This window comes from Cheilinus undulatus, linkage group 20 (assembly GCF_018320785.1).
Source record: "Cheilinus undulatus linkage group 20, ASM1832078v1, whole genome shotgun sequence".
Taxonomy (NCBI): Eukaryota; Metazoa; Chordata; class Actinopteri; order Labriformes; family Labridae; genus Cheilinus; species Cheilinus undulatus.
In genome coordinates, this window is record NC_054884.1 from 39,808,042 (window position 1) to 39,833,095 (window position 25,054).

The 25,054-nt window shown below is 41.5% G+C and overlaps 1 protein-coding gene across 1 annotated transcript in view; it reads left to right on the forward strand.

Moving 5' to 3' along the window:
- Positions 1 to 25,054, forward strand: part of LOC121528566 (glutamate receptor ionotropic, delta-1-like) — a 939,907-nt gene that overhangs the window by 906,975 nt on the left and 7,878 nt on the right. Inside the window, exons 15-16 of the mRNA XM_041816077.1 lie at positions 2,727 to 2,893; positions 9,977 to 10,217. Of these exons, the coding sequence (XP_041672011.1) occupies positions 2,727 to 2,893; positions 9,977 to 10,217 (408 nt within the window). The remainder of the gene's footprint in view (positions 1 to 2,726; positions 2,894 to 9,976; positions 10,218 to 25,054) is intronic.

Below are 25,054 nucleotides of genomic sequence, written 5' to 3' on the forward strand. Positions count from 1 at the left end.
CAAACCCCCCCATGGATAGATATGTGGATGTTGCATACAGTAAAATTAGTTCAACAAATTAACCCAGAGTAGCATGAATCTGTATATGATGGTGGAACAAGCTTTAGTCTATAAAGGAGGAGGCTGGGGTGGAGGAGGTGAAGCTTTAGTCTATAAAGGAGGAGGCTGGGGTGGAGGAGGTGAAGCTTTAGTCTATAAAGGAGGAGGCTGGGGTGGAGGAGGTGAAGCTTTAGTCTATAAAGGAGGAGGCTGGGGTGGAGGAGGTGAAGCTTTAGTCTATAAAGGAGGAGGCTGGGGTGGAGGAGGTGAAGCTTTAGTCTATAAAGGAGGAGGCTGGGGTGGAGGAGGTTAATCTTGTTTAGAGATAGAGCTGTGATTGGCTATTGGAGCTGGGAGGAGGTAAGTAGAATCAGCTGGCCATCAGCTGATCATGGCTGGATGTTTGAGTGACATGTCCTGCATGAACTAAGGCTAGACTTTGTTAATAGGCTTTTTATTTCTTTATTTTTCAGAGCAATTATCAGCAATGCCGTATAGAAAAACATGTGCCAACATCAGACCTCAAGATTGACTCCTCATTTGACCGTTGCTCTCACTGGCTATTGCCTACAGTAGCCAATAAGAGCCTGGTTTGAAGGGACATTCCCGCCTCTCTTGTGATGTCATCAGACCAAGCCCTATAATGACTGGCATGCTGGCAGCAACATGAAAATAGAATAATCTGCAAATACTCTCTCTAGAGATGTAAATATGAGTGCATAAATATAAAAAACATATTTCTAATTATCCACAGTAAGCAATGTTTTTATTAATTTAAACTCAGTTTTTTATGCAAAAGGTTTAAAATGCATTTTGTTGTATCTAATGCTCTGCTTCTGTGCCAGTGTCACAGTGAGTATGGACACGATTCCTCTGAGTGATGATTTCTGTGTGTTGAAGCATTCAGGAGTAGCAGCCTGTTTTATTGCAGGTGTATTTGAAGTCTCCAGGAAACAATTAACTAATTAGTCAATGAAAATTACAAAATTTAACTGAACTTGAGTGAGTCCTTCATGTTGTTGTGCATACTTACATTTTATTGACTTTTCCTTGCAAAGGAATGAAGGTATTGTTGATATTTTTGATGGATCCCTCTCTTCTACAGATCTGCAGGGCTCTAGATCTGGTTGTCTGCGTGGGTCCTTTGTGTTTTTGTGTTGTTGTTTGTCGTCTTTTGATTCAGTTGAGGTGTTGTCCCGCCAAAGCCACTCCACTCTCAGAATCACAGCGTGGCATCCCATGGCTTAGCATCAACGCTCTGCTCTGTAAACACTGCACAGCTTTCAGTCCCTGAGATTCCTGCGGAGATAAACTCTGCCTTTAGAAGATGAGAGGAAAGAACATCACACAGAGGAACAATTAGCAGTGACAGTGAAGGTGTTGGAGTGAAGCAGTGAAGCTCTGCTGACACCCTGAAAGACGCACATCCTCGTCTTTGACTCCACCTGCTGCTGCATTAAATGGACCATATGTACAAGAACATTGTTTTATCATAACTACTCCTACACTGCCTTTAGAAAGTATTCACCCCCTGGATGGTTTGCCTTTTTGTTGGTTTTATAAATCAATAATGGGTGATAAAGTTTGGCTTTTTTGACAAAAACAATTACAACTTGTGGTTGGACATGAAAAGGGCTGTTCATTCCTGATCTCTGAACAACCTGAGCAGTTTATCAAAGATGAATGGAGTAGAATCATCCAGGTCCAGACCGGTCTTGATGGAAAATCCTGAGTCCGAGACAAGACTGAGACTGAGACAAGACCAAGACATTTAAATGTCTCAAGAACTACAACACAACCTGGTGGCTTCTACGTTTGTCAAAAAACTACGGCCTTATGAAATTCCCTTTTCTTAAAACAGAATAACCTTTTTATCAGTGATATACATAATGTATTAGGGCGCATCAAAATAAATCATTAGATAAGTATGTCAGTTTTCATAGCTGAGCCATGATGTGCACAAATGTCAGGATGTCCATTCTCTGGGTTTATCAGGGTCCATTCTCTGGGTTTATCAGGGTCCATTCTCTGGGTTTATCAGGGGCCATTCTCTGGGTTTATCAGGGGCCATTCTCTGGGTTTATCAGGGGCCATTCTCTGGGTTTATCAGGGGTCCATTCTCTGGGTTTATCAGGGGCCATTCTCAGAGTTTATCAGGGGCTATTCTCTGGGTTTATCAGGGGCCATTCTCTGGGTTTATCAGGGTCCATTCTCTGGGTTTATCAGGGTCCATTCTCTGGGTTTATCAGGGTCCATTCTCTGGGTTTATCAGGGTCCATTCTCTGGGTTTATCAGGGTCCATTCTCTGGGTTTATCAGGGTCCATTCTCTGGGTTTATCAGGGGCCATTCTCTGGGTTTATCAGGGTCCATTCTCTGGGTTTATCAGGGTCCATTCTCTGGGTTTATCAGAGGCCCATTCTCATAATATTTTGCATAAGAACTCCATAAAGCTCTGGTAATATTTCATTAGTGAAACCAAGAAGGAGGCCACTTTGAACATAATTGTTTCGTCAGAAAAACATGAACACTAACCATACCTTAAAGCCCCAACTTTTTTTTTTTTTTTTTTTTTTTTACATGTTGACAATGCAGAAATTTCCCAGCTTAAATGTTTCCCATCTGGATTTACTCAAACAGGACATTAAGACTTCAGAATACTGCAAATGTTTCTGCTCTGTGTCTGCAGGCGAAGAAGAGCCCGTACGCCTTCCTGTGGGACATGGCAGTGCTGGAGTACGCAGCGCTGACAGATGACGACTGCACCATCACTGTGTCAGGAAGCAGCGTGAGCAGCAAAGGCTACGGCATTGCCATGCAGCACGGCAGCCCCTACAGAGACCTCTTCTCCCAGAAGTAAGTCACCAAAAACACCAGAAACCAGAGATACAACTACTACTACCACATATGCAGGATGTACGTTATTGTCTGTGAGAGCTGTGCTGCTTCCATCAAACATGACAGACGGAGTTAGCTCAGTCTTAGAGTCTCAGACGAGTTCATTATCGTTATCACGGCATTGTTGGGTGTTTTGGGATAAAAACATGATGAAATACCCACTTTGATTTTCTCTCTGGGATCAGGAGTTTGGATGAAAGCTTCGGTTCTCGTCGGCTGCTTTTATTGTTTGATGAAACAAAGATGGAGCAAGTGATGAAGCTGCGAGGCTTTTGTCAGAGTTTGATCCTCCGTGTTGACTTTAAGTCTTCATTATCAGCCCGTAAATCCTCTGATGTGAGGGGAGAGGCTGTCTGAGGCAATTACAGCTGCACACTGCTTTATGTTAACAAGACAACAGGTTTACTGTGGGATGAGAGGAGTCACGCTGACTTATTCCAAACTTGTCGGAGCAGCGCGGGTGTTAAAAGGTGTTTAGAAGTGAGTTGGGAAACGCCTCCTGCAGGCAGATTTACCCAGCATTAAATCAATAAGAGCGCTCGACGCTAAAGTCAAATAAGCTCCACGAAACAGGCTCGTATTAAAGTGTGCAGCTGAGGAGCAAAAGGGATTATTCACGGAGAGATGTGTAAACACAGCGACGTGGGCTAATTACTTATTTGATTTTTGGAGCAGATGTCTCGGCAAAGGCTGGAAATTTTTAAGAAATTCAATTATCCGCGCCTCTGCGAGTGGAAGATGAAATCGGCGAGCAGCAGAGCGAAACCTCGACTCCTCTCCTTTTTCCCAAACACAAATTAATCCCTGAGCGAGTTTGAGAAAGTGTGTAGATCATTTAGTAAATCTTCACATTATTACATCATGAATTAACGGGGCGAGGAGACAAATAAGCTCCACGAAATCTGGAAACATTCTCATCCGTCTCGCATCGATCGGATCCCAGGAAGCAGACAGGAAGTTGGTGTGAGAGGAAGCATGAGTGGACAAACTTATTCTGCAGAAGCTCAACAGTTTCATCATTATTTTGTCCCAGAGTGTTAAAATATTGAGTCATGGATTCAAGCATTAACTTTTTCACCCTCCAAAAAAGTTGAACTGCTCCTTTAAAGTCGCATGCAGAAACATAAGGAGAGAGAATGTCAGTAAACAGTGGGAGCTCGTGACTCTGATCTTGTGTTAGCTGACATTTCCTCCTCACAGCTTCATATCCAAGAATTTCATTTGGCTGAGTTTCAATGAAGCGTCTCTTTCCTCCTTGCCTCTGTTCTCTCGGCGGGGGGGCTGTACCTGGTCTCTCAGGTGTGAAAGCGTCTGTGATTCGGCGTCTGGATTGAAAAGCAGCAGGGGCTTATAGTCCTGAGGAGCCGCTCCGTAAGAAAAGATATAAGACGGACCGAGTTGCTCACAGCTGGAGACGCAGCGGACTGTTTGATGTCTGCAGCTCACAATCACGACCTCCTCGGCAGGTGAACCTCCATGAAACTCCCTGTGTTGTCTCTGAGAGGCACAAACACAAACAGGGACTGTGAGCTTCGATCCCAGCAGCCGCGGCATTAATGGAGATGTTAACACATGGTATTAGAGGCTGCACCGCTGAGCTGTCGCTGTTATTATCAGAGCGAGCTGCAGATCTGCTCTCTGGGTGTTTCAGAATCAGAGCACCACAACTCCAAAATGTCATTTCTCCTTTCTCTACTAGTGTAAATCCTCTCCTCTGTCCTGTCGACCCCCATCCGCAGCTACATGTAATCCTCTCTGTCCTTTAAGGAAGTATGCAGCTGAAAAAAATAGCATTTTCCCAACCTGGTCTTCAAAGATCTCTGAGCCAGTGCTTTGTCAGTGACAGGTGACTACAGCAGATCAGCTGGGTGAGGGAAAAGGAAGCACAAAATAAGGGAAGGCATCCATAAGGGATGCACAGAGTTGATGGTTTTACATTGGTATTGGCTGACGTCTAACTGGGACCAAGCCCCAGAACTAGCTAGAGGGATTAGATATCCCATCTGGCCTGGGAGTGCCTTGGAATCCCACAGGAACTGGAAAATGTTGCAGGGTAGAGGGACAGCTGGGTTATCCTGCTTCACCTGCTGCCACTACGACACAACGTCAGAAAAGTGGAAGGATGGATGGATGGATGGATGGATGGATGGATGGATGGATGGATAGATGGATGGATGGATGGATGGATGGATGGATGATGGATGATGGATGGATGATGGATGGATGGATGGACGAACGGATGGATGGATGATGGATGGATGGATGGATGGATGGATGGATGGATGTGTGATGGTTGCATGGTGGATGCATGATGGATGGATGGATGCATGATTTATGGATGGATGCATGATGGATAGATGGATGGATGGATGGATGGATGGATGGATGGATGGATGGATAGATGATGGATGGATGGATGGATGGATGGGTGGATGATGGATGGATGGATAGATGGATGGATGATGGATGGATGGATGGATGGATGATGGATGGATGGATGGATGGATGGATGGATGGATGGATGGATGGATGATGGATGGATGGATGGATGGATGATGGATGATGGATGGATGGATGGATGGATGATGGATGGATGGATGGATGGATGGATGGATGATGGATGGATGGATGGATGGATGGATGGATGGATGATGGATGGATGGATGGATGGATGGATGGATGGATGATGGATGGATGGATGGATGGATGGATGATGGATGGATGGATGGATGGATGGATGGATGGATGGATGATGGATGCATGGATGGATGATGGATGGATGGATGATGGATGGATGGATGGATGGATGGATGGATGATAGATGGTTGGATGGATTTGCTGAGGTCAGCCTTTGGAGACCCAGATTTCAGCTGTTTCTCTGTTGTATCCTGACAGGTTCATGGTGACATTTGCTCTCCTGACTGTTGACTTATTATCGGGCAGGTACGACCTGCAGGACAAACTTTCCAGTTTTCCTGGTTAAACATGAGGGGAAATGTTGGCATTGTGAGAGTATTACACAAAAACAAGTAAGGAAAAGTCATGGGCCTCTGTGTCAGCTATTGTGTTATTTGTAACACCGGTATCAGCATCATACCTTCATACCTGTTTTCACTGTCATTATGGAGCCCTGAGTGAAGAGTCGTGAGAATAGAAAGGACTTTCTGATGGGCCCAGTCATCCTGGTGGTTTTTTATTTTTTTTTCCCGTATGTGGCCCTCAAGTGGAAAAAGTTTGGTCCGTCCTCTCCTCTTAGATTGAGTTTCTCACTATTCATGGGAGCGTTTCTCCATCCCATCCTCCCCTCTTCCTGTTCCTCCCTCTGCTCCTCACACCTCCTCTCTAATTAGCCTGTCCTGTGTTTATTTAGGGATTAATTTGAGCTCCTGAATGGAGGCAAAACCGCTCCTTATTAATGAAGTTTTTACACATCCCGGCTCAGCTCAGCAGGCGTCCAGCAGCCCGCGGCGTCCTCGCAGCTAAGCGCCCAGGGACGCGCAGGAATAATGTGTCCGAGTGTTAAATGGAGGATAGAGCTATTGTTGAGTGAGAAAACCATTATCTCCACAGTTCAACCATCATTTTAATACCTAGTCCCTTAACTGCTGTATTACCTCTGTCCCAGGCTTTCCATTTAATCATCCTGCCATTAATAACCTCTGCAGACTTTGTTGCCTCTGCTGCTCATTTGTGCTGTGGAGCTATTTTGTCCTCGGGGTGTTTTAGGGGGGTTTGTGGGTGGAAACTGCAGCGTGCTGACCTTCAGCATGTTCACACTGAGCTGAGCAGATTAAATATAGCAAATTGGGCTCTGATTTTACTGCAGCTAAAAGCAGATTGTACTTCGGTGGTCACAGCAGAGTTTGCTTAATTAACTCCATAACTCAACATAACGAGAGCAGCAGGAGAGCTGGATCACGCCAGGAGCGGGTCATGAACCCATACGTCCACTTATAGGAGATGTAGATGTGTTCCATGTCAGTATTGACATGAAACCAGAACATGAGCGCCATATCTGCTGTCATTTGGTGAGAGTGTAGGTCTAAAAGACGAGGAAGAAATAGTCAAATTAAGCAAAACGTTGCTGGCAGGATTTAGAAAAATCACTTTCAGAAAATTTCAGACAAAAGAAAAGTAACAAAGATGGCATCCTTAATGTCAAGAAAGCAGACGCTAAAAATATTCCTGTTTTTGTGGTTATGATTCTCTGATAGAAGTGTGTCACCTTGGCTGTGGACAATTTTTATTTTTATATATAATTTATTCTAACTAGATATACTGCGCATGTTTTTTGTGAACTTACAGCTTCTGAAAACAAAATGAAGCACTTTATTGATAACTTTTTATACATAAAAAGCTCATATAGTGACAGACACACTGCTGATTGTGTTCTTACTTGCTGGTTTCAGTGAGGGTTAGGATTAGGTGATTGAAAACTTAACCCTCAGATCCTACGATGTCCATTTTATGGACAGTCATCATTTTTATCATCATTATTTTGAGTTGATAGTCACATTTTTATAGATTAAGGCATCAAATTTGGCCAAAGTTATTATTTTTCTTCATATTAAAAAAAGGAAAAAATGTGTTGCCCATAGAACTCCACTAGCGCCAAATAGCTCCTTCCATCCTTGTTTGTCCAAAATCTGGATAATAGACTTCATTAAAAACACATTTTTTGACTGTGTGTCTATGGCACCAAAACAACATACAGCAACCTTTTCTATGCAGTCACTCGATCACCAGGGCTCTAAATTTCACCATTCCACAGTGATCCAGCAGATAGTGCCAGAGCACCATTTTAACCCCTTCAGTCACACGCATGCAGGACTGTTTGAAGCACTATTTCACCCACTAAACATCATCAGAATTAAATTAAACGATTCGTTCCACTAGATATGGATGTCTGGGAGTGGGCTACATGTGTAAAGAAAAGTTTGTGTGCTCCTACGGGTGTGCTCGAGTGCAAATCTGTGTCTATGTTTACAGCCGGACATGCCGTAAGTGGAATGTTTACAGTCAATAATGCTACTTCTGTGTTCTGCAGTCTGGGACTAAGAAAAGGGGGACATTTGGACAATTTCAATTTTGCCCTCACTTCATAGCAAGTGGATGGACATGCATGAGGATGCACGGGTCCTTTCCATCAATAGGAGAGAATATATCATATCTCAAACATGCAGTAAATTTATATATTCGTGTAATAAATGTAATCACGGTCACATTTTGGTTAGAGGTGGAAATGCGTGTGTTCATGATTCATATCCTACATATTTCCTCTGATTTTTTATGCCTGTACATAAAATAAACCTAAAATGAACAAATGCATTCGCTCGCATATGATTTGGTAGAGGAGGAGGGTGGAGGAAAGGATGGTTAAACTGGCGTGTTTTTGGCTCTGATAGACTCATCTCTTTAGCATGGACGCTATCTCACTGAATCCAAGTCATGGGCATAGTGGACAATAACTGGCATTAAAAGAGGTGTAACATTGAATTTAATTTATTTTATTTTATTTTTATTTTTATTTTTCCAGTGGTCAGGGTTGAAGCTGTTGAAGAGATTTGAGTCAGTGAAAGTAAAAAAAAAAAAATGAAAAAACAGTGTTTTATTAACAGTTTTCTGTATGTCCAGAATATGAACAAACAATGACAGATGGAGCTAAAGGAGTTTGGCGTTGTGCCCTTGGAGTCAACATGACTGAGGGCCCACAGAGCGAAGGCACGACACTGTGTCATCTCCATTCGAGGATAGTTTGTCTGCCTGCAATTTCAGCTGAAATTGCATGGGGATGCTGAGAGCTGAATTGTGGAAGAACTGCTGAAAATCACCAAAAGCACAAAAACAGCTGAAAATAGCATTAAAAACAGCATAAAATGGCATGAAAGTAGCTGAAAATGGCATTCAATAGCTCATAAAAGGATAAAAAAATAGTTGGAAGTAGCCTAAAAAAGCTAAAATAGACTAAAAATAGCTGAAAGTAGCCTTAAAATAGCTGAAAATAGCATAAAATAGCATAAAATGTCATAAAAGTAGCTGAAATTGGCATTAATAGCTCATAAAAGGATAAAAAAAATAGCTGAAAGTGCCCCCTCCCCCCCAAAAAAAGCTAAAAATAGCTGAAAGTAGCCTTAAAATAGCTGAAAATAGCATAAAAGTAGCTGATTTTGGCCCAAAAGTTGCTGAAAATAGCATTAAGAATACCTAAAATGGCAGAAAAGTAGCTGAAATGGCATTCAATAGCTGATAAAAGGATGCCAAACTTGTTATGTTTGATATTTCCATGTTTGGTAGAAAAGCTCTCTGCTACTCGTCGTCGGTGTCTATTAAGACTGTGGGAAAAAATAAACATCTTAAAAAATCTGCAGGGTCGCAGTCCCTTTAACTGAACAGGCATGACGCTTCTGCTCAAACCAACCAATCAGGGCAGCAGTAGACGAGCACCCAAATTCTGTGAGAGAAAATGGTTGTTTTTGTAGATGGAATCTGGTGGAGATGAAGACGGAGATTTATCTGCAGCTTCATAAATAAAGGTCCTTACCTTAGTGAAAATCTGTACCTCTAGAGGGATGCTTCCTCAAATGTTGTCAGATATTTCCACAGATCAAATAAAGCCACCAGGGCTGTTTGCCCCAGGGGTAACACTGAAGCTATTACAGCCTGTAGCCTCTGGGGGAAATGGGGTGGTCATGGTGATTTGATCTGTGAAAGTTAAGGACAACATTGCCCAAAGGATTCTATTACTGATGGATTTCTGCAAAGGTAGCAGCCATTACGACCTGTTTCATTGCTTCTAGTTTTTGCAGTCTGAAAAAGGAAGTCCAACTTTCCATCTACTATCAGAATCTTTAAAGACTTTTAAAGAAACAGAAAACCAGTTTGAAGCATAAAAATGTGGAATATGTGGGAGCCATCTGGTTTTTAAGCCCTCACAGGGCTCCAAAGCTTGTGGGAATCATTCTGACATGTTGTTATTCCCACTCCTAGTCTAAAAAGTGAATAAACGCCCTGTTTGGCTCACTTGTTGGTCTTTTCCTCCAGGATCTTGGAGCTTCAGGAGAAAGGCGACCTGGACATCATGAAGCAGAAGTGGTGGCCTCGCACCGGCCGCTGCGACCTCAGCAGCCACGCCAGCGCCCACCCGGACGGCCGCTCCCTCAAGCTGCACAGCTTCGCCGGCGTCTTCTGCATCCTGGCCGCGGGCCTGCTGCTGGCCTGCCTGGTGGCCGGGCTGGAGGCTTGGTGGAACAGCAATCGCTGCCGCCAGGAGACCCCCAAAGAGGTGACCGAGCACAGGGCCCGGCGGACGGGCCAGCGGGGGGAGGACACTGCCACACTCTACTTTAAGGATCCAGCTGCAGATGCGAGCCCAGACTTAGTGGAGCTCCAGTACACCCAGCTGTAGAGGAGAGGGAGTTAGGAGGGTAGAGCTAGAGCCGGAGAGCTGGGGGACAGAGGGCAGCGAGGCAGGACAGAGCAGCTCTGTGCCACATCACGACACTGATTGAAATCAAATTTGGTCTCTTTGATTACCTCTCCTCCATTTTTTTCTTTTATCCGCCATCGCTCCCCTCCCTACATCGCCCTGAACTTACAGATCCCCGAGCTCATCTGTTTTTGTTTGGCCCTCTCTCTAAACCACATGACACGCAGAGCACACTCCACCTGACCATCCCCTTTACTAATACGCTCATAAAACCACAGCTCCTGATCCAATCAGGAGCTGTTTTTCTGCCTTGATGCAAACACTCGAGGCCTTAAGCAGACAGAGTCAAATCAGCTCAGAAAGGCAGGAAGTGGCATGTCCTGCTGTTTCCTAGAAACGGCCAACACAAGGCAGCCAAATATAGGGCTCAACAGCATGGTTCTGCGAGTAAAAGTCCCCTCCATTTTCTCCAGAATGGATTATATTATTTCCCATCAGAATTTCCATTAAAAACATGTTAATGATAAAACGAGGGAGAAAAGCAGTTAAAAAGGTGCTGCTAGCCTCTTAGCCTAGGCTCCTCTATCCCAGTGGTTCTCAACCTTTTCGGCCCGCGACCCCCAAAATAAGGTCCCAGAGACCGGGGACCCCTGCTGTACCTGAATGTGGTTGAACACAGACATGAACATTCAAGAATAGTCATGTGCAGACAAGGCCGTCCATGAGGGGGCATAAATGGGAGAACTGAGGCCCAGCCAAACTGGGGGTCCATGGAGGTCAGGAAAACCATGGTCCACTGTGAAGTTAAGCTGTGAAAACCATATTTTATATTTGACCTGAATAGTAACCACTCTTATCAAATAAGCAAAAATCTTTATTTATTCATTTGTGCAGTAAATAGCCTTCTTTAAATGAAAATAGCTTATGTTAAAAACATAATTAAAATGAGTTAAAAATTGCTAAAATTAGTTAATAATCGAAAAATGGTGGAAAGGGTGATGAAATTGGATTTTGGAACAAAATAAACAAGTCAACAGTTGCAAAAATTAGAGAAAAGTAGAAAAAATAACCGCTAAAAGTGGTACAAGAGGATTAAAAAGTGTCTGAAATGGCTTTTTTTAGTGGTGGAAATTAAGTAGACTGGGATGACAAATTGATATAAACTGGCAAAATTGGGTTAACTCTGGTTATAAAGGGGGAAAAGGAGTGTTTAGAATGTTTGATAGAGGCAAAAAAAAGGCAGAAAGTGCCAAGAATTGGTTTAGAAGTGGCAGAAAAAAGTGGTTGAAAGGGTTCAAAATGGGACAAAAATGGGTTTTAGAGGGCAGGAATGTGCTAAAATTGGCTAAATTGGTGTTGAAAAGTGATAAAAAAAAAAAAAAAAGGATTAACATTTGGTCAAATTGGTATTAAGTGGCAACAGTGTCATTTAAAAACTATTCTTCTTAGCCGAGTGGTTAAGGCACGCGCCATATACGCAGGCGACACAGGTTCAAATCTGGCCTGTGGCACTATTTCCTGCATGTCTCTCCTTATTTCTGACTCTATCCACTGTCCTATCAAATACTAAAGGCACAAATAAATCTTTAAAAAAATATATTCTTTGTTTTTTTTTAAGGCATTTGGTGACCCCCTCTTAGTGTTGTGATCCCCCAAGGGGTCCCGTCCCCAAGGTTGAGAAGCACTGCTCTAGACTCTGGTCTCCCTTCGTCTGCCTAGACGAGTAGTAGGAAGTCTGGATTCATTAGTGATCCAGATCAGCTCCTCTTCAGGTAAATCAGTTAACCTGTGGTAAAAAAAACTTTTTAGTAAAGCGTCCAGTGGCTGTAGAAACGTTCTGATGATAACTGCAGCGTGCAGCGCCACCTAGAGCGCTATCAGACCAGCTTTTCTATTCCCAGTGATTCCTAACCCCCCTTCTTCCCTTCTGGCCTCCCATCAGACTGCATGTCATCAGGACCACGTGACTGCAAACAACAATAATATTTGCAAGATTATTATTAACAAGGCAAAACTAAATGTGAAGAGAAGATCCTTGCATGCTTTGAAAGTTGTTTGCAATGGATTGTGGGATGTGTAGATCTCTCGTGCATAGAAAAAGTTCTTGTTCTATTGCCTTTCCTCCATTTTCCAATCCAGTTTTTCTGCAGAATGAGGTGTTTTTAATCACCAGTATTCATGCAGCACGTTGGTTGGATTTAAAACTCCTGATAAAAGGATTTATTTAAATGTCAGTTAAAAATCTAAAAAGGGGAAATTTACTTCCAGAACCAGCGCTTCCAAAATCATGGTTGAACTCGCTACCCTCAGTAAACTCTCTGTAACCATTCAACTGCTCCGGTCTGAATTATTATGAGCTCATTTTAACAATGAGGCTTTGGTTTCCTGCACCTGAGCGTATAATTATCAGGAGAGTGAATGAGAAGCTACAGCCACACTTTCTCAACAGCTGAAATCTTCATGACACAAAAAAAGTGATGTACCTTATTTAAAAACATCTTCAACGTGCAGCTAACCCTGATTTTAACATGTTACTATCAGTTAGTCCATATGATAGATCATGAAGCCTTCTTTTGAAAGTGCCTATGGTAGCAGCAAAGCTAATAGCTCCACTTCTACAGGATAAAGAGAAGATAAAAATGACTTCCTGGATCAGAACTGATCAATACTGAAAAAGAGATGACTCTGAAAGAGGCTGTGATAATAGATTTATCCTTAATACGGATAAATCAGAGAAGTTTCCTGACATTTATACACATTTAGGAAAAAACTGTTATTTCATCAAAACCACGTAGCATCCAAATATGGCCTTACCTGTTATCTTTTGTCTCAGTTCTACACTATGTACCAAATATGAGTGATTTTAAGGTGAGACTGGTGAGACTGCCCTGATTTCTGCAGGTTGTGTATTTGTAGTTTGGAGCATCATTTTTGCAAAGCAATGTAAAACGCTGACCCACTGTTAGTGAGGCTGTGTCCAAAACAGCACACAAACTAATACAACTGATATGAATGTATGTATATTTATATATAAATAAGGGAAAAGAGTAAATAAAATGGCATTAAAATAGATGCAGATCTTCCCATAAAGTTCCTGAAGAGGATCTCTGGTCTAACCCCGTCAAAAAGCAGAATATCAATGCTGCAAAACAGAATCAGAAAAACCCATTCCCTGCTCCCCCCTCTCTTTCTCTGCCTTTCAGAAAATGTGCGCTGAAAAGAGCCAGTCTCAGATTTTTCCCCTCATGATGTCATGTGGGGAGTTAGCTCCGCCCCCAGGTTCAATCGGACCTCCCTGCTCAAAAGAAAGTTATGCCCTTTTCTCCCGATCCTCCCCTGTTGGCCGAGAGGAGGTTCAGGAGACCCACATCCATTTCCTGAGAGGGGCGTGGTCAGGGGCGGAGTCAGAGCCACAGACACAGAAACAGCTCGTTCTGAGCAGGGCTGAAACAGAGGGGTTTTTAGACATGCAAAAATCCTCGTAACAGACTCCACAGGCATGTGTTAGGACCTCTGAGACCGATATAAACTCGTCTTGAAAGGGTCAAATATGTCACCTTTAAATGTTTATGTAGATGATTTTATTACCTAAAGAGGACAAATTTGTCAAGGTTCAACGTCATGCACACACAGCTTCATCATTCCAAAGACAGAACGATTGAGCACTCTAGAAAATCACACAGTTCAAACCAAGATTCCTACAGACTTGTTTGCAGCAACACTGCCCTTAAATCAGGGGTGTCAAACACAAGGCCCGGGGGCCAGATCTGGCCCGTGGTGCAGTTATACCCGGCCCACCAGATCATACCATATTTTTATTAGAACTGGTCCACCAGTATGAGGTCTAAAGATTTCCTCCAGTAGAAAAATGTAAACTTAACCCTGATGATTTATAACATCCTTGTTGAGTCAGAAATATAGAAAAAGAAAAACAGTAAAAATAATTTGATAAAAAGTCAGAAACGTGGGAGAAATGTGTGTGCTCTCTGTATTTTTAATCTTGCATTTCAGTTATGACTCAGCGTTATGGTTTTGACTGTTTATTTTACATTTTAACCTTTACATCTCATAACTTTACTTTTTATCTCATATTTTTATCTTTTAGATTAATGATTTTAAATTTTAAACCCTGTTTTACCTTTAAAAGTCATGATTTTGACTTTTATTTCAGTGGTTTTTAACCTTTTAAAGTCATTTTGAATTTTATCTCAATTTTTTTTTTTTATCTTTTAAAGGCATTATGTTGAATTTTTATTTCTGTTTTTTACCTTTTAAAGTCATTATTTTGAATCATGATATTCAGTTTTTTCATATTTTGACTTTTAAACTCCTGAGTTTTACTTTTGTCTAATTATTGACTGTTAAAAATCATGGTTTCAGAATTCTATCTCATAATTTGCTTTTTAAAAACATTATTTTGACTTTAAATGTCACACTTTTACCTTCAAAACTTAGAAGTTAGACTTTTTACCTCAGATTTTGAGTTTTAACTCATCATGTTGACCTTTTAGTCACAAAAGGATTTAGGTTGACAGTTTATGGTTAAATGTTGACCCTGTAGGCCCTCAGGTTAGACCCAGATTCAGAATCCGGCCCCTGCTGTGACTGAGTTTGACACCCCTGCCCTTAAATGAAGACGGCTTAATAAAAGCAGCTGTCACACCCCAGTCTTGCTTCTTTAAACCATAATTCCTACATAGTGTGGAACCGAGACGTCTGAATCCCTCTGAGCTTAGACTTGAACATAAACGGACCTCAGACCTGCATTTATACCTCCAGACAACATTCACCTCCGTCCAGCAACACAAACACGAGCACAAAGGGCACAAACAGAGACGAAGCTTTGACATGGATCCATAAACTAAAGTGTGAGCAGACCGTGTGCAGTGGGTGTGTCACCCCTTAGCAATAAGATCTGTCTCCAACATCCCGGTCCATAACCCTGGTTCTGTCACTGTGTCACGTCTTATTGCAAATTATATGTCAATGTGGACACCCGTGTGATCTATCTCCCTTCTTCTCTCCATCTATCCCTTCTCATTGATTTTATTTACACTTGACTGTCTATGATCTCGTGCAGGTTACTAAGGATTACAGACTGGCAAGGGTTTCTGGTCCATTGACATATAATGACATTACAACTGCTTCATCGGAGGGGAGGAGGGACATTTGGACAGACAGAGAGAGAGGCTGGGATGAAGCAGAAGCTATTGATACAGGTCAGACTAGACCTCATACATAACCATCAAAAATCAGACAAAAACAAAAATACATATCTGTGCCATCGAAAAGATCCTGTCTTTTTTGGTTGAGCATTGATTTTGACGTTAAAAGTGGGTGGAAACATGCCTCATCTCTTCATTTTGGTGACTAATGTTCTTAAAATCATTAGGAGACAAAAATATACACTTGGAGAGTTTTATTTTTTCTTATTTTCCACCATAGAGCCATGCAACTCCAACTATTAACAAAATACTGACAGAAGTTAAAGAGGAATATCCAATTCCTTTATCCATAAAGCTGAATTCTTTTAGGTTAGTCTTTGGTACCTTTAACCACAAATTTAGGCCACAATTATGCACAAAAATACCAGCTGAAAATAGAATTGTTTTTTGTTTAAGTTTGTAAAAGCTCATGCCAGAAAAAAAAGTATTTTCCACCTCCCTGATCCCTAATTTTTCTGCATATTTTTCAGAATGAAATGCTTCAGATCATTTAACTAATCTTAATATTTGCCAAAGATAACCTGAGTAAATACAAAATACAGATTTAGATTGCATTTATGAGGGGAAAACGCCATCCAGACCTACAAGGCCCTCTAGTAAAATCATGACCACACATCCAGACCTGATCAATCTGATCCTGTGTTTGATCCTGAGGGAGAGACCCTTGCAAGACCAAGACCTAAGGAAACCCTAAAAAGACAACCTGGAAGTCTGTGACTAATTCTTATTCACTACTGATGAGTTTGAAAGTCCAACACTGAAAGCTCTGGAGAAACTGGAGCGAGTGTCTGATCCTGTGGCTGAAGGTGAGAGAAGACTGACTGGCAAGCTAAAGGTTCTTGGTTCAAATCTAATCCAGGTGGGGCTGGTTGATTTTGAAGTCCAAAGGAAGTAATGAAAACCTCGGACAGACTTTCATCTGTAGCCTAGAGGGATCCGGGACTACCAGGGAAGCTACAGGGTCCAGGTTCAGATCTTAACAACACTTTATCAGTCTTGAAGATTTGAGTCCAAAGAGAAAAAGGAGAATCTTTGGGAGCTTCTAGTGATGTTTGTCTCTGTGGCCAAGAGGAAGCGTGGTCTGTCTGAAGGTTGCAGGTTCAAATCTTACTATGGCGTTGACTCCAAATGAAGAAGAGGAAACCTCTGGAAGCCCTTTCAAGTGTCTGCTTCTGTAGTCTAGTGAGATAAAGGATTGCTTGGGAGTCTGAAGGTTGCAGGTTCAAATCCTACCCAGGCCTGGTCAGTTTTTAAAGAGCTGAGTCTGAAGAAAGAAGGGAAAGGCTTTAGGAGATGATAGCAGGTGTCTGTCTATGTGGGCTAGGGGGTAGAGGTCTGTCTAGGAGTCTGAAGGTTGCAGGTTCAAATCTTAATTTGACTGTCAATTTTCAAGCTTTGACTCCCAATAAAGAAGAGGAAACCTCTGGAAGCCCATTGCACGTGTCTGCTTCTGTAGTCTAGTGAGATAAAGGATTGCTTGGGAGTCTGAAGGTTGCAGGTTCAAGTCTCACCATGGTTTGGTCAGTTTTCACGATTTGAGTCTTGAGAGAATGTCAAATCCTTTGGAGGACTTCAGCAAGTGTCTTTGTCTGTGGTCTTGGGAGAGAGTGGGCTGCCTGGTAATCAGGAGGTTGCTGGTTCAAGTCTTCCCATGGCTTGGTGACAACTTGAGTTCAAAGTGAGAAGAGAAACCTCTGGAAGTCTTAGGGGAGAGGTTGTGAATTTTAAAGTCCGGCATCCCAAATGATGATGATAAATGTGCCAGGAGAAGATCTCCCAGAGTGAAAGGTACCGGTGGCGCAGTGGGTTCAGCACACTCTCAAGCACCCAAGCGGGCATGAGCACCTGTGGCGGGAGAGGCTGGGGTTTGGAACCCAGTGCTGCTGGTACCTGGATCAAGCAGTGCCCTGTGGGATGGGGCCAGGGGGGGCCGTTTCCCCCCTGGTGTCTCGTAACATGTATCAGCAGGGGTTATGTGTCAAAAAGGTGAATAGAAAAGTAGTTGTCAGCAATTTTAGTTGCCTAAGATCAGTCGTCGGCTACTATAGTCACCCAAGATAGTCATCAGCAAGTATAGTTGTCGCCTTCTATAGTCGTCAGCAACTATAGTTGCCCAAGATAGTCGTCATCGGCTACTATAGTTGCCCAAGATAGTCGTCGTCTGCTACTATAGTTGCCCAAGATAGTCATCAGCAAGTATAGTTGTCGCCTTCTATAGTCGTCAGCAACTATAGTTGCCCAAGATAGTCGTCGTCGGCTACTATAGTTGCCCAAGATAGTCGTCGGCAAGTATAGTCGTCTAAGATAGTCGTCGTCGGCTACTATAGTTGCCCAAGATAGTCGTCGGCAAGTATAGTCGTCTAAGATAGTCGTCGTCTGCTACTATAGTTGCCCAAGATAGTCGTCATCGGCTACTATAGTTGCCCAAGATAGTCGTCGTCTGCTACTATAGTTGCCCAAGATAGTCATCAGCAAGTATAGTTGTCGCCTTCTATAGTTGTCAGCAACTATAGTTGCCCAAGATAGTCGTCGTCGGCTACTATAGTTGCCCAAGATAGTCGTCGTCGGCTACTATAGTTGCCCAAGATAATTAGATCGAGCAGAGTATAGTCAGTCTAAGATGATGAGTAGTCTGCTACTATAGTTGCCCAAGATAGTCGTCGTCGGCTACTATAGTTGCCCAAGATAGTCGTCGTCGGCTACTATAGTTGCCCAAGATAGTCGTCGGCAAGTATAGTCGTCTAAGATAGTCGTCGTCGGCTACTATAGTTGCCCAAGATAGTCGTCGTCGGCTACTATAGTTGCCCAAGATAGTCGTAAATTAGGCTACTATAGTTGCCCAAGATAATTAGGCAGAGTATAGTCGTCTAAGATGATTAGTAGTCTGCTACTATAGTTGCCCAAGATGATGAGTCGGCAGAGTATGATGAGTAGCTACTATAGTTGCCTTCTATAGTTGCCCAAGATAGTCGTCAGCAACTATAGTTGTCTAAGATAGTCGTCGTCTGCTACTATAGTTACCTAAGATAGTCGTCGGCAAGTATTGTCGTCGCTACTATAGTTGCCTTCTATAGTTGCCCAAGATAGTCGTCAGCAACTATAGTTGCCTAAGATAGTCGTCGTCTGCTACTATAGTTCTTTATTTTGAGTCAAAGCTTGAAAATTGACAGTCATATTAAGATTTGAACCTGCAACCTTCAGACTCCCAGACAGACCTCTACCTCTCTAGCCCACATAGACAGACACCTGCTATCATCTCCTAAAGCCTTTCCCTTCTTTCTTCAGACTCAGCTCTTAAAAAGCCTGGGTAGGATTTGAACCTGTCACCTTCAGACTCCCAGACAGACCTCTCCCTCTTTGCCACAGAGACCAACATCTCTATAAGCTCCCAAAGATTCTAAGATAGTTGCCTTCATACACATAACAAACATAATCAGATGAGTTCAGATGTTTACTTTGTAGGAGCTTAACACTGCATGTGTACTTGTGTCTAATAAAATAAAGTAAAAGCTTAAATAATGATGATAGTATTCTTGCACAGTAAGGAGTTATATTTGTTACTGAGTCCTCAACAAGGTGGGAAGTGATATTAAACAAGGAAACAAAGTCATGATTAAAAAACGTTCAAGGCAGGAGCTTAAAAGGCCGAGTAGATCTGCGAGGTCAGTTTCTGTCCACACAGAGATCAGTGCATCATTGACTTTTGTTCAGCTTTCCATCAGGATCTGTCCTTTCAAAAACAGAATGAGAACAAAATTCAGTCCAATTACTGATACTGAACACATGCAAGACATTTATGTTTCACTGATAACTCATGGGAAAGCACTTCACTGGATTCACCAGGCATTTTGCCCCGAGCCCCTAATTAAAGAGGAAAAAACTGGTGATAGAGGGCAAAAATTGGATAAAAGTGGCAGAAAATGGCAGAAAGTGGTGAAATTTGAGTGAGAAAAGGGGCAAAACTGGCATGAAATGACCAACGGACAAAACTGAACTGAACTGACAAAAATCAGGGAGATAAAGTGGCAAAAAAGGGCAGAAAGTGACAAATTTGGGTGAGAAATTACAAAAAAAATGAGCTACAGGTGGCAGAAATGGTCAAAAAACAGCAAAGCATGGCAAAAAAGTGATTAAAATGGGCAACAAGGCAGAAAAAATTAGCACAAAGCAGCAAAGACTCTCAAAAGTGTGGTCAAAAACAGTCAAAAAGTGGTAAAAACATGACAAAAAATGAGAGGAAAGTGACTTAAATGGGCAGAAGACAGTAAAGAATGGCAAAAAAAATTGGGGGGGGGGGAATTGTGCCTTTTAATGGCAAAAGGCAGGTTAAATGGGAAAAAAATGCAAATAGTAAAAAGCTGTATGCAAGAGTCAAAAAATGGGCAAAAGGTGGCAAAAAGAGTGACAAAAATTGTCAAAAAGCAGCAAAAAATGGTGAAAAGAGGACAAAATCTGCATAAAATGCCAAAAACTGTTTGAAAAGTGATAAAAATCAGGGAGATAAAGTGGCAAAAAAGGACAGAAAGTGGCAAAATGTGGGTGAGAAATGACAAAAAATTAGCTACAGGTGGTAGAAAGTGTCAAAAAAAAAACAGCAAAGCATTGCAAAAAAAGTGGCTAAAATGGGCAAAAAGGCAGAAAAAAATAACACAAAGCAGCAAAGAGTCCCAACAGTTTGGTCAAAATGTGGTAAAAACATGATCAAAATGAGTGGAAAGTGACTAAAATGGGCAAAAAGCAGCAAAGACTGGCAAAAATTGGGGGAAAATAGTGCCATTTAATGACAAAAGGCAGGTTAAATGGAAAAAAATGCAAACAGTAAAAAAGCAGGATAAGAGAGTCAATAAATGGGCAAAAGGTGGCAAAAAGAAGTGACAAAGGTGGGCTTAAAGCAGTAAAAAAGGATTGAAAATGGCAAAAAGAAAAAAAATGCAAATCAGGGCAATGGAAATTTACAGACAAAATTAGAAGTTGACAATTAAAGCCAACTGTACCAGCGTGGAAAACAAACGGATTAGTGTGACTTGCAATGAATAATTTCCAGGCTCAAAGTTCCCCTTAGTTTAAGGTTTTCTGGCTGAATAATGTTTCAAATTAAGACATAAAAAAAGCCACAAACCATCACAGAAGAGTCATACATTGACACTCACTGATCTAAACACAGACAATAACGGCAAACCCACAAAATATGTTAACGTTTGATAAAATGAAGCTGTTACTCCAAGTGGAACTAAACAACAAAGATAGCACATTTTGAGGAAATGTCTACAAAGACTGAACCGCACACACACACACACACACACACACGCAAAAAAGAGTCTAACATTGTTGAGTTTGACTGCTTACAGCAGTTGACTGGCTGACTGTAACAAGCATGAGCAAAAAGTCTCAGTTTTTAAAGGAACTGCATTGTGGCAGTTAACATGACAAACCTAACAGTGCCATTTTGCACTCTGTCAGGCACAGTAACCACATGTTAGATTGTCTCTGTTTAAAGACAGTTGTGTTTTAAGTTTACACACAGCACAAGTCAGCATGTTGCTCTCAAACTTTCTGACAGTTCATTAAACTCTCCTTCTTTAAAACTCGTAAATTGCGAGATTCAGGGCTTCAATCAATCCACTTATCAGAAAATTGAACAGGAAATTATTTCCCGAAGCAGAAGTTGGAACTCATTACAAAGGGGGAAGAAATGGTCTGAACTAATCTGGTTCAAGATCTGAAAGAGACAGCTCGGTGTTAATTGCAATTGATTGAAATTTGGGCTTCTCCTCTATGCAGACGACATGATAATTAAAGTCCTAATTGGTGTCTGCTCCTTCAGGCCCTCTAACCTTTAACACTGAATCCCCTCACCGTGAACAACCCCTGGTTCTTCTAGTGCCTTTCTGTTCTTCTAACCTTCTTCATCATTGACTTTGGTAGCATCTCAAACAGCCTGACCTCACTATTATCTGTGTTTAGAGCGTAACGCCTTGAGCCCACTGATGTATGTTTACGGACGAGGCATTCATTCTTGTGGGAATCTTTGTGACTCTCCTTTTGACAATATTTTCATCCAGAATGTGCTTCAAAAATCTGAACCTTTGCTGAGGATTTCAGAGAGATCGCACAACAGTTTGGCAAATAGGCTGCTTACCAGCTCACTGCCTTTTCCCTTAATTTCCCTTGCCAGTTTTGATCATGAAGGTGAGTTTGTAAGATAAAAAAGAACCTCTTTATCTAGCTGTAACATGCTGCAAATCTGAGTCAGGTTACTCTGAAATTTGGGGGACGGATTAACCTCTAAAGACATGAGATTTTGTTCAGAATGCGTTTTCGTTACTCCCACTTCTTTGGGATATGTAGGACATCATAAGTTTACATAATTTTTGTGGATTTTCAAGAGAAAACTTTCCAAGAAGTTCCTGTTTCAAGACCAGCCTGATGTGTTAAATTTCAAAGACATTACCTTAAATGTTGTGTAACAACTTTTAGATGTAATTTAATAAGAATTCTCATAATAAAGTACCCCATTTCTTCAAGTAGTCACCAAATGTTTCCGTGAAACTTTATCATAAGGCCGAAACATTTCAAAATGTTCTCTGGAACAAAAGTCCATCTAAATTCCTACAAAATTTCAAGCAAACTCCTTCTAACATTTCTTGGCATATTGAAAAAATACATACACATTTACTAAAATTCCATAAAATGACAGAAACATCCAAACAAATTCCCAAAAACCCCCATGAAAATTCCTGAACATGTCAAAGGACCACCCTCCCATTCCCAGTAAAACAGAATGCAAATTTCCCGAAAACTTAACCCTAAAGCCGGTTACACGATGGTAGAGCCGTGTTATAGAGCTCAGGATATTCCAACACCAACATTGTGAGCTCCTCCATTGTTTGCCTTGATCCGCGAAGCCTGCTACTTCCGGGTTCTCTCCCTCCCTCGATGTGATTGGCTGCTGCAAGGTGGCTGCCACCAGAAAGTTCAACACGCTGAAGTCTGAGCGGCAGGGCAAAATCTGTGTGCGTTCACGTGGGCGGCAACCGCTTCTGGGTCCTACCGCCGTGGTTTAAACTTCTTCCTGCCTGCCGCCCGTCCCTCAATAAAATGACTGGAGGCGGCGAGTCACCGCACGGCGGTGTGAGAAAGACTCCCAAACTGGGCTTTGAGAATATAAAAAAGTTATAAGACTCTAAAGACATAAGAAAAAAAAAACAATCGGAATTTGAAACTCAAAGATCTTTATTGATAACACAGTAAACAACAGCGACTGAGCCTTTATGTTGCACAGACTTGCTCTCCATCTCTTGGGGACAAAACAGTGAAAAAATGAACATTCTGTGACTAACGCTATACAAAATATACAAAAAAAGTCCAGTCGCTTTTTTGCGGTTAGATTCATTTGTGCCATTCCTTTAAACAGTAGAGATGCAACATCTTGCTATTGGAGGACAGCCCCTCCCACAATGCATTGCAGGTAAACACTACCGTCAACAAATATGGCGCTACCCACCGAGGAAAGCCAAAGTAAATACCGAAAAAAAAATTTTTTTTTTGACCAAAAATGGATTAAAAATGGACACAAAGACCCTTATTACCAAGTGTAACGCCATGGATTCAATATTTTAAGGCCCCTTAAAAGTCACCACAGTTCCAGGCTCGCTAGAACGCTAGAACGGTATCCTTCAGGGCTACGGAGACGTCAAGGGTAGCAAACGAACAGCAAAATGGTCAGCTTTCAGAGGAAAAAAAGAGTGTCTATGACTTGTGGTTCAAAAGTTATTAGCACTTTTATAAAGAGTGTCACTTCTTGTCGTGTGCAACAACACTGTCCTTAGAGACCCCGGGAAGTCAGCCAAGCTCTGGGCTCACTAGAAAATGTTCTGTAAGAGCTACGAATGCATGAAGAATATAATTAGAAAGGAAAAACACAGAGCTACCACAGGAAAAAAACAAGTTAGAGTCTACGACTTACAGTTTAAAGCAATTTACAAAGGAGATCCGTGCCGCCTGAGCTCTAAGGGTTAAGACGATGCCAAAAAATACAAAAATATCTGCAGCATTTCCTTTGCTAAACACTTGACATGTCTAGCAGTTCTTATCAAGCACTTCTCCTTGTCGCCTTTTAACAAAAGAAATCTGAAGAGAAGGATTAAAAGGGCAAAATGCTACGTTAATCAGAGACATACAGTTGGTGAGTCATGAGTTCCTGATGAATCATCAGTAAGAAATATTAAATCTAATCAGCACGCCGACATTTCTCAGAGTCTGAATCTCTCTGGAAGCATTTCTGCAGCGGTGGCGTTAAAGTGGCGTCATATTTAGCAGAACCACTCAAACTCTGACTTAGTCATTAACTAGCGTTCCCACCGAGCTAACATGAAAACAAGCCTGAAAATGCCACAGGGAGCTGAGGAAAGAGCATGACATGACTCATTCAAACCCTGTAGACTCGTTTTCACTGTTTTATAGACTGAAGGAATTTCTTTTTGACCGTAATTTTACTGGTTTTTTCTCAATAGTAACGGTGAGTTTGCGTTTACCAGACAAAAGCTGATAAAGAGCAGGAATGAAGGAGACCAGTTTGGTACCATCAATCCCAGCAACTTTTGGAGTCTAAAAGAACAGAACAGCCGTTTCTAAGAACAGTGTGGGCTGTCTCATCATCCAGAGAGCTGGAATTCAAAAACTTTATGCAACTTTGGTCACAAAAACGAAATAAAACAAAAACAAAAAAATTTTAAAAACCGGTCAGGGGACTAAAGTATAATCCATTTTTCTGTCAAAACCAATAAGCGAAAAATGGTGCACTTTATCGTTTTTTTCGTTTTCAACCAAAAACAAACAAACAAAATTTTTTTTTTTCTTTCTGAGCAAAAAAAAAACAAAGAAACCACATCAAATAATGGCCTGATATTGGTTTTTGGATTTTCCCTTTTTCGTTTTGCTGTTTTAGGTCTGGAAACAAAGAAACAGAAGCAACCATGAGGTAAATGGACTCCCTACCAAAATAAAATCCAAATTTATGAATTAATAATAATAAAGAGATAAGTTACGTTAAATATCACTTTTATTTTTCAACAATGTTACAGTGTTTACTCTATGCACCATTAGGCTCATTATGATAATTTCAACAAATAATAATTAAGAATATATTTTTTAAAAAGTTGCAATATCTCGTGGCCACCCAATATTAAAACAAAACGAAAAAGGGAAAAAACAAAAAAAAACAACATCGGGCCGATATTTTATTTTAATTTTTTATTTTTTGTTTGTTTTTTTTTTTGTTGTGTTGTTTTTCGGTTTTTATTCAGAAAGAAAAAAAAAGTTTTTTCGTTTATGGCTGAAAAGGAAAAAAAAAGGAAAAAGGGCGCCATTTGGTTTTGACAGAAAAACAGATCACACTTCAGTCCCCTGACCGTAATAACACTACAGTCCATTAAATTGCCCGTACATTAACATCTTACCTTATTTATC